General features: G+C 40.1%; 2 protein-coding genes across 2 annotated transcripts in view; one reads left to right on the top strand and one right to left on the bottom strand.

Moving 5' to 3' along the window:
* Positions 1-5,923, top strand: part of tube1 (tubulin, epsilon 1) — a 204,035-nt gene extending 198,112 nt beyond the window's left edge. The window contains exon 13 of the mRNA XM_079887751.1: positions 5,775-5,923. The gene's annotated coding sequence lies outside the window, so the exon portion shown is untranslated. The remainder of the gene's footprint in view (positions 1-5,774) is intronic.
* ccn6 (cellular communication network factor 6) overlaps positions 1-9,093 on the bottom strand; it is a gene marked incomplete at its 5' end in the record, with an annotated part of 15,570 nt that extends 6,477 nt beyond the window's left edge. Inside the window, 3 exons of the mRNA XM_079888692.1 lie at positions 118-306; positions 1,294-1,559; positions 8,965-9,093. Coding sequence (XP_079744818.1) covers positions 118-306; positions 1,294-1,559; positions 8,965-9,093 — 584 coding nt within the window. The remainder of the gene's footprint in view (positions 1-117; positions 307-1,293; positions 1,560-8,964) is intronic.
* Positions 9,094-10,898: the final 1,805 nt, after the last annotated feature.

Below are 10,898 nucleotides of genomic sequence, written 5' to 3' on the forward strand. Positions count from 1 at the left end.
TTGAAAAAGCTGTCCATGCCTTCATCAGCTCGCGGATTGACTACTGTAATGCCCTCTATACTGGACTAAATCAATCACTCCTCAATCGGCTTCAACTGGTACAAAACGCTGCAGCACGTCTCCTCTCCAATACCTCCAAACGCTCTCATATCAGCCCAGTCCTCCGCTCTCTCCACTGGCTCCCAGTGCGGTTCAGGGTGGAGTTTAAGATCCTGATGTTTGTGTTTAAGGCCATCAATGGTCTGGCCCCTGTTTACCTTACGGAATTGGTAATGGTCCACCAACCAGCCAGAACTCTGCGCTCCTCTGAACACACCAGGCTGGTCACACCCAAGTTCAAGTACAAAAAGTTTGGCGGCCGGTCATTTGCCGTTCAGGGCCCAAAGCTGTGGAACGCACTTCCAGGACAGCTGCGAAGCATCACTGAGTTGTGTGTTTTTAAATCGAAATTGAAGACACATCTTTTTAGACAAGCTTTCGATATGTAGCCACTGACTCGATTGCTGTTTTTATGTATATTTGTGCTTTTATTTATTGCTGTCTGCTGTGTTTCTTGTTTTTATATTGGAAAGCGCCCTGGGCACCTTTTAGGTTGTTGTAAGGCGCTATATAAATAAAATTTGATTGATTGATTGATTGATTGATTGATGGTGCTGCATTGCGCCGTGTGTAAGATAGGGCCCTCGGTCTGTTCTTCCGCCTACGTCACGCGTGACCCTTCAACGCGATTACGTAATGTGTGGCGCATCACAGTAAGTGCAAGACGAGCATTTGTGGTTAAAAAGTATATATATATATATATATATATAAAAAAAAAATTTTTTTTTTTTTTTTTAAATGACAGATGGTTTGGCGCTAAATCCCTTATTCCTCGTCTGGGATCATGTAGAGCCTTTGAAGCTGCATTCAAACTGCAATTTGGACCTTCAACCCATTGGTTCCCATTGGAAGTCCACTATATGGAGAAAAATCCTGGAATGTTTTCCTCAAAAACTTTAATTCACGTGGGGGAAGAATTCATGTAAATTCTCAGTAAATTTTAAATATGAAGTTAACTAATCCTTTAAGGCAAAGTCGCCACGATTTACAAATCAACTGAATGTGGTCACTTAGTCAAGGAAATTAATTCTTAATTTGAGGCCACAATATTTTTTCCCTGAATATCATGTGCGGGGCTCTGTATTACGCAGCTTTATTCTCTGAAAACAATTTAGCATCTCAAATAAATATATCTTATTTTTAAAATGCTGTAATGTTGTAACAAACACACAGGTTTTTCCATAAAACGTTCACTCACAAGCACAGATGCCAACCTCATAACGCGGCTGGTCTTTGGAAAAGTCACAGTACATGCTCTTGTGAGGATCACAGACGTCCCTCTCGTTGCATGATTCCCCAATCTGCCGTGCACAGGTTTTGCAGCAGCCGCAGCCGTCCAAGATGGAGCTGAAACCAGGGGCACATGGCTGCCGAACACCACACTTACACGGCCAGCTACAGAACTGCCTCCTCTCCGCCGGCACCATCCCTTCTCGCTGCTTCTGCCTGCTAGCGGAGACCTGCAATACATGCAAAAAGAAAAGAAAACCATTGAAATAGAAACAAAATGTTTTACATTTTGGTTTGTTCTGAAGAGAAACTGTAATTTTACATTACTGCTCTGTTGATCTACAGCCTTCTTTCCAAATGGTAAGTGTCCAAGTGTGCCACAGCATCATTAACATGCATGTACTGAATGTTTTGGGTCTTAGATATCATGAAATTACTTTAATATCATAAAGAAACTCGGTTACACTTTATTTTAAGGTAAAGTGTAATTATTCATTTAAGTACTGAGTAATATTAATTAATAGCATGTACTTACCTATTGGGCTAGGGTAGGATTAGGGTTTGATTGAGGTTTAGTTGCATGTAATTATGCACAATTTACTGTTATTACTATGGTAAGTACATGAAACATATGTAACAATGACACTGTAAAATAAAGTGTTACCAGAAACTCTCATGATTCTGTCACCACTGTAGGCAAATTTTTTGTTATTTGTGAGAGAATCCTGACACCACTGTCCTTGTCTCCTGGTTGTATTATGCTCTTATCTCTTTGGTTTTGTTTTCCTTGCCAATAACTCTTGTTTTAGTCTTTTGTTTTGTGTTTAGAGCATAGTTTCTTGATCCTGCCATTTCTGTCTATTCCAGATTATTTTCCTCACCTGTTCTGCCTTGTTTAGTTGCCTTTTTAATTTACTTGTGTGATCTCTCTTCTGCCAGTTTGTTGTGGAGTGTTCTTTAGCTCATACAGTAGAGCTTGGCATTAACTATGCTATGATTCCAAGGGAATAGGTTAAGTGACAAAATGTAGGCCCATACTGTACCTTGAAATCAGTGTAAGCTGCTTTGGATATAAGTGTTTATCAAATGCATAAATGTGTTGATACAGGGCCACAATGACTGTGACTAGATTTGAATATAAAAACAAGTGAAGTGAAAGAGTCATAAGGTTTCAGTGGCAAGACCAGAAATCTCCAAGTGGGTGGATCTTGGTGCAATAGGGTGGACTTCTATGCTTCTATTATATTATTAGGGGCCAAGCACCGAAGGTGCGGAGGCACCTATTGTATCTGTTCCCGTTCTTATTATTAGGGGCCAAGCACCGAAGGTGCGGAGGCACCTATTGTATCTGTTCCCGTTCTTATTATTCTTCCGCTTCTTCTTCCGCTCTGGGAGTCTATGGCAGCCCATAGAACCGCTTGCGGGAAAGTTATGAAATTTGGCACACTGATAGAGGACACTCTGAACTGTCACCATAGCAAATTTGGTGTCTTAAAACCAATCCCTCTAGCGCCACCAACTGTCCAAAGTTGCACTCATGTTTATGCTAATAACTTTTGAACCACAAGGGCTAGAAACAAAATTCTTTTTTCATCTGATTCCTTAGCTCAAGACGATTCGACCTCCTTCTAGGCCGTTGTTCCGATTTTCATGAAAGTTGAACCAGACCATCTCCAGACCATTCCGACAAAAAGTTATGGAATTCAAGTTGATTCGCTTAACCGTTTTTGAAAAACCCACGAATAAATTTGACGTAGTGCTTGCAAAAACAGACGTAAGGCTGTATCTCCACAACAGTTTATCGTATTCAGACCAAACTTGGTACATGTACTCACAAGCATGACCTGAGGCAACATGCTGCGTTTCGGCGCAGTGCCACCTACTGGTCCGGAGATATGAAAAATGGCTATTTTTGCTTATAACTTCTGAACAGTTTGTCCAAAAATCATAAAATTGGTCTTGTTAGATTCAGGGCAACATGCCAATTCGACTGATATCCAATTTGACCATATCGGCCATTTTGAATTTTGTGCCAAAATGCTGTATTTTAAGAATGCATGAACGAATTGTTACGAAACTTGGTATGGGTCATCAGCACGATGTCCTGAAGGAGCGTGAGAAGTTTCGAAACAGCGCCACCTAGTGGTGAATTATTTTTTTTTAAATGCTTATAACTTTGGGTGTGATCGACTTATTTTCACGAAACTCATCCCATTAGACTCCTGAATCGTTGCCGAGTCCAACGATACCAAACATGCTGGTTTTCGCCTTACGGTTTGTGTAGCGTTGCGATTTAGCGCTTAAAAAACATTTGGCGATATCATCGAAACCGCTAGTCCTATTGAGACTAAACCACCGTCAGAAGTTTGGAAACATAGGTCGATAGCTAAACACCAATGCCCAAATGCGAAAATATTGATAGTAAGGGGTAGTAAAATCCAATCAAAGTCATGTGTCAGTCATTTTTTACGTGTTTTTTTATATAAATGTCTATAACTCTGAAGCGAATTGAGATATTTTCACCAAAATTGACACACATATGCATGGGCTCACTCTGAGGACACATAAAAAAAATGGTTTGACTGAGCCTCTTGGTGGCGCTATAACAGAACAAAACATGAAATTCCCATTGACTTCAATACAGTTTTGTGAAATAAAATGCTATACTAAACAAATGCATTGGTGTAATATTACGAAACTCAGAATGTGCCATCAGCACCATCCCCTGAAGGTACCCAGAATATTTCGAGACAGCGCCACTGGTCAAAAGTTATAACAAAATTTCCAAAAATGCTAATAACTTTTGAAAAAATCTGCCTATTGTAATGCCACTGGTCTTAATAGATTCCTTGGGTCAAGCCGAGAACATAGATACCAAGTTTACCTTATTTGGCCGAACTTTCTGTCCGCCATCTTGATTTACATTCAAAACCTACTTTTTCGAACTCCTCCTAGACCGTTTGTCCGATTATCACCAAAATCGAATCGTATCATCTCCAGACTGTGCTGACTAAACGTTATGGATTTCGTGTCGATAGACAAAACCGTTTTTGTATAGCGCAGCAGCAAAGTTGAGGTATGATGCCAAAAGGACTATTCAGGCTTTATCTCTGCAATGCCTTGACATATTGACACCAAACTTTGTATGTGTGATTGTCACTTCACTCTGACCACATCACATTAGTTTTGTAACTGCGCAACCTATTGGTCGAAAGTGATAATCAATTCAATCATATTTTTTATTACTGTTTATGTGCTTTTTCAGCCATTTCGCCAAAAAACCTCTTTAAATGTCTTTAATTGCTCATTGTTGCAGTTGGTCTGACACTTTCAGACATGTCTTGTCGTCTTATTCTGCTTGGCCCCGATAATTGCTGCTTGCAGCTGTATTTATTATTTATAATTATATCAGTATAGGTTTTTTGAATGAACAATATCAATGAGGTTGACAACATCAAACTTAAAGATACATTAATACTATCTATCTATCTATCTATCTATCTATCAATGAATGTTTATATGTATTTATATTATATATGAACTAGATAATTACTCCATTATTTATATGACTGAGTTGAAGACAATAGGCCAACAGAAACTGGTTGACTTAGGACGAAACTAGAATGAATCAGACTTTTTAACACTGTTTATAAGAGAGAAAGAGACATTTAGGACGAACTGATTCACTGAAATGAATCAAACTTTCTAAACGTATGAGAGAAGGAAGACTTTCCAGCACCAGCCTACATACGAGACAGAGCTGACACTTGTTAACCTCCACTCGCTCTGCAGTAAAAGTAACACCAATGTGACATTAAAAACAGTGATCTTTGCGCTACACCACTAATCATTGGAAACAGTAGCTTGTTACCAGAAAAGTTATTTTGAAAGCATCGGAGCTCCTCTTAAAGCTGGTTAAAGGGTCACAGTCGCAGTGCTTTCTTTGTGTTGAATGCCACATGCTGAATCTTGCAGAAACTCTTTACCCACAGATCTTAAGAATAGCTGATCAACAGCTGCCACATGCTGCATAACAGCAGTCATGCTAGTCATAGACCTACTACTTTCAGTGTAGGTACTACATTTGATGAAGAAGTTCTACTGATAAAGTATGTTTCATATGTAATATGAATACAATCTGGGCATACAACACATGCCCTCTGACATCAGCCGTGCTACTGTTCCCCGCCATTTATGTGTCCATTCTCATGGCATCATTGGAGTGTAAAGTATCCATTATACTGTTTTCTATTGAAAGGAAAGTGCTCCTAATTAATTAAAAGAATAATCTAGAGTAAATGTGTACATAGAGAAATACACAACCTCTCTAGACACGATCATAAAGGCACATGGCTTCTATTAACACTGCTATGCAAATGATATTCAGTTCTGTCTGTCATTTAAACCTGATTACTGCAGCTTTCGTTTCTCTCCCTGCCTTTCAGACATCTCGGTTTGGACGAAGGAGCTCAAACATGTGAAGACGGAGCTCCTTGTAATCCCTGCAAAACTGTCAGCTGAGAAAACTGAGCTTTTCCATTTCAACAATGGCCAGGATCCTGTCACCGTCACAGGCCGGCCCTTGTTTTTGGGCTCCCACCAATACTGGAATAATATTAAAACCATATAACCGCAACTGACATGAAAACTGCATTGAATAGCTCTGGAATGCTTAAATCCTATTATGTATATATATATATATATATATATATATATATATATATATATATATATATATATTTCTAAGTATGCTATACAGTAAATCATTTTGATCTTGTTCTTGTTTATATTGTGTGATAAAGAAGAAGCTTGTGATTTTGTTGTCATATGTTTTTTTTTTTTTTTTAAATGCATCAAAGTGCTTCTAAAATTTCAGTATTTATTCATCTGTATAAGCAATGTAATTCTCTGGCTCTTTAAGTGAGGTTAGCAGCAAATTCAAATGCAAAACCTGGCAGAGCAAAAATTCAACAAGCGGCCCTTTTACACAGATCTACTGACTGCACTACTGTTATAGCTGCCTATGGAAGAAAAACATCACCGAACCAGCTGCATTTACAGTGTTGACACTCTGCAGGCAGCAAGTAAACAGCCTATTTATGCAGCCCATGTCTTTTTTGCTTTTAAATTCCACATAAGCATATCTGTTTACAATCTTTCTTTACATTTATTTAGGTAGATTACATCCAAGAGCCTTGCTAGAGAGAAGTAAGTATATTTAACCCTCTGGGGTCTGAGCTGTTTTCTGGGCCCTGGAGGTGTTCTGACATGCTCTGACATTTGTGCTTATTTCTGTTACTTGTGACATTTTCATGGCTAAAGTCTGATTACACTGTATTCAGCACAAACTCTGCTACAATAATATATCAGCAGCAAGTATATAAAAGTTTGTAGTTTTGAGATAATAACATTTATGCGTGGTTTGTGAAAAAACAAAAAACAATTGTCACTGAAATAAGCTCATGAAATCCATACCGATTATTTCTTCATAAGACTTTTGAAAATTGTATGACGTAGCCTAGAATATTTGCTTCAAAACTATGTGAAAATCACCCTGACTGCTCATTCAGAGAAGACAATATATTGATTTAAAAATTTTACGACGTGTTTTGTGTGAAAAAGCCTTATGCGGGAGCTCATTAATATGTAAGCTTTTCTCACCTGAGAAAGACAAAGAACCTCCCCTAACGGCCCTATTAGGAGCTATCAGGCCCTATCATTCTGAGCAACCTTGCACAAAGAATGAGGAGATTTAAAAAAGAATGGCTTTTTGATTGTTTTTAATTTATTTACAACACAACATAATCCAAAGATACACAAATGACAAAAAAAAAACACATTATTTAACACACTGAACTAAAGACAGAGACTTGAACTGTCACACACCTTTGTGCCATTCCTGAAACATAGTACATACCTTTCATTTCCATGGTGTTTGATTTTTCACTTTAGCATGTTCATGTATGGAGACTTATGTGAATGTTGAAGTCAGCAGGACTTATTCAGTGGCATCTTGTTCCTCTAAAAACAACAACAACAAAACAGCTGTGAACATGCTGATATCAAGAGAAATTATGCTGCACAATTTGGGGAATACATTTTAGATTTTTCAGGTTAAAATAGCTTTTTAAAATGTACAGAATACACACACACACACACATATATATATATATGTATATATATATATATATATATATATATATATATATATATATTAGCCTACTTTTACCATGCTGTGTTTTATTATAGAATATAAAAACATCCTCGTGTCGAACATGTATACAAGCACTGAAAGGTTGCCTACCAGTTCACATTTCATGTTTCTGTCTATATATACCCCTACATGTAGGCTACATATATGACATTAGGCTTAGTTCATGTTTTTACTCCAAACTCATTTCATAACATACATTTTAATCTGGCACGACCAGTTTAACATGTCTTACCTTAAAAATCGTCTCATCTTCAAATCGCGTTCTTCTGAGGTAAATCCGAGGTAAATTCAAGGTAAACAGCACAGCACAGCACAGCTTACATTCGTCCAAACTCGATGAAAGCAGAGAGGAGTAAGTTACGAAGTCTCTGCTTCTTTGTTTTGAGGTGATGAGGGCGTTTACAGGTCTGCGTTTCTCCGCATGGATCATTTGCATGTCAATCGCTCGTGCGCGCGCGCGTGGGTGTGGTCACATTATAGTTAATTAGGACGCGTTTGAGAAACTGTACATGCCGCTGCTTTCGTATGGATTACTTAAAAATATATTTGTTTTTTATATAATTTACATACTTTAAAAATAGAGATTCCAAGCGTTGTATAGACATGCGTTTTAAGTCTGTGTGACAAACATTCGCTGAGTAACAGGTCATTTTCTGTCGCGTTTCAGAATGAGTTTCACATTGAGAGAGACGGCAGAACGCGCATCATGTTTATTTTCTTTGTTTTACGGAAAACACAACATTTTGTTTTTATTATGAGTGTACACAAATAAAAGAAGACATTTAACAGCTTTGAATGATGTACAACACAAGTATGTAAAATCAAAATCAACAGAGTATTTTGCACTGATAAAAAAAAAAACGAGCAGATCACGCCGGCGTGATTGCCGACCTCAGGGGGTTAAGTAGTATATTCTGTACTGAATATTACAAACAAGTATCATGTGTTATTACTGGTAATTTAACAATATGATTTAATGTTAGTAAGATTCCTATTTATTCATTTCATTTCATGTTTAAGAATGTGAATTTCTAGCTCACAGAACTAAGATATGCTGTCTTTTTCTTGAATATACTCGTGTTCATATTCACTTGTTTGTTCATTTGCATTATTATTATTATAAGCCTAGAACGTCTGGAACCTCCTCAGAGTACTCACGAAGACGAAATAATAAAGAGAACAGTTTTTAATCCAGATAACTCGGGGCAATACAGAGAAACAGGCTTGGAACACTTCACAAACACTATGTTAAGACAGGACACTTGAACTCAGGAAACAAGGACTATATATACTGACTAAACCAAACGAACACTAATAAGCAAATTAATTAGACGACAGGTCAATTGAATAAAATAATCACACACTTGGAAACTGGGTTAAACAAGACACTGATGACAAAACCAACAATACAAAGACCATACATGTGACAGATCACCCCCTCCCGAGAAGACGCATCCTTGTGTTGTAGACAGTGCAACAGAGGAGGGAGGAAGGAGGTTCTGGAGGAGGTTGAGGAACAGAAGAGGAGCAAATCCAAAAAATAAGTCCATGGGGGAGAGGAGGGTGGGAGGAGCCAGGGGGAAGTCTGGAGTACGAGAATCTAGATGGGTACCCAGACCACAGTCAGCATACTGTACAGGATGGAGGAGCCATGGTGGAGATTTGGATGATTTATCCTGGGGAACGATCTCCTGCGATGAAGCCAGCCATGATAGAGACCCAGACGGAGTCGTGGAGACACAGAGCCTGGATGACACTAATGTTTCGGAGGGGCAAGGCGGAGCTGATGGCTCATGGGACCGAGGTGGAGATGGGGATCCGGAACACAACGTTGGAGCCGGAGGAAAGGCGTAGCCCGGTGGAGCTGAAGGGATGGAAGGCAGAGGTGCAACCGGCAGCCAGTAATCCAGAGGTAGAACCAGGGTGGCATCTAACTAAGGCGACGCCAGAGGGGCGAGGGAGCCTGGTAGAGCTGGTGGGATGAGGGAGCCTGGTGGAGCTGGTGGGATGACGGGCCACGGTGGAGCTGAGGGAGCAAGGCAGAGCCAATGGGTCGAAGGACCGAGGTGGAGTCCAGGGCTCTGTGGCTGTAGGTGGAGACAGGGGATCCTTACGGCAAGGCAATGCTGGGAACTGGAAGACCCGAGGCGAATTAGCAGCACTGCAGGGAAACAGCTGGGGAAGAGCAGAAGGGGAAGACAGGGACCAGAGGAGTAAGGGCTGATGAACTATTCAGGTTTGGTTGAGGAGGTGGGAGAGGTAGGCTGGGCGGGCAATCTGAAGCTACAGGGGGCGCTGTAGATACAGGGACATTAGAACTGGGCAATGTCAATGAAATGGGGAAATTCTCAGATATAGCCTCCGTAACCCAGTCTATTAAGTCCTCCTCAAAAGTGACTAATAACTCAGGGTCCATGTTTCCCTTACACGCAGGGGTGAGAGTGTGGGCGGGGCTTCCATCCATGGGTGTTGTTGCCCACTCGCGCATCAAGATAGTAGCGTGATCAAGTGGCAACCTTCCGGTCTCTCTCTTGAATCCAACACGAAAGTGACTTAAACTGCAATTCTTCAACTGGCAGCTAGAGACAGGCTGCAAAAGAGAGTCAGTACAATATACTCCCCATGTAAATATGCCTAACTTTACAGCAGAATTTCTTCTTTTTTTTTTTTTTACAGCCTGGTACAAAAAGTAGTTTTGGTCTATATAGATAATTTTGCCCTTCATGACAACTGTGAGGGGGGTGAATTTTTTTATAACCCATCAATTTGAATTATATTAAGCCTTAAAGTTCTGCATAATTAAGGGCGTGGCCACTTGAGTGACAGGTGGATTGCTGCTGATGTCACTACTAGTTGTTTGCCTGCTGTCTGTTAGCCGTCACGTCACCTCAGCTAATCCCACCTCTTTGCACATTTTCGGTGATGCGCTGCCAAGATGGCAACGGCCGGCTCTGCCCACTTTGGGCTTCAAAAGTGCTTTTCAGAAACCTACGGGTGACGTCACGGACACTACGTCCATATTTTTTTACGTGATCCTTTTATCATTTTACCTTGATGCTGTGGTAACACAAACTGGAAGACAACGAGTGCAGCGCTTAAAAGGGGTGGAGCTACACAAGGTCTAAAGCAGGGGTGCCCAATCCTCCTCCTGCTGATCGACTGTCCTGCACAGTTCATCTCCAGCCCTAATCAAACACACCTGCCTTTAATTTTCAAGTGATCCTAAAGACCTTAATTGGTTGCTTCAAGTGTGTTTGATTAGGGTTGGAGATATACTGTGCAGGACAGTCGATCGGCAGGAGCAGGATTGGGTACCCCTGGTCTAAAGGCTATACTGCAGCAATCAGCTTCACTA

Source organism: Squalius cephalus (assembly GCF_949319135.1).
Source record: "Squalius cephalus genome assembly, chromosome: 12".
Lineage (NCBI taxonomy): Eukaryota > Metazoa > Chordata > Actinopteri > Cypriniformes > Leuciscidae > Squalius > Squalius cephalus.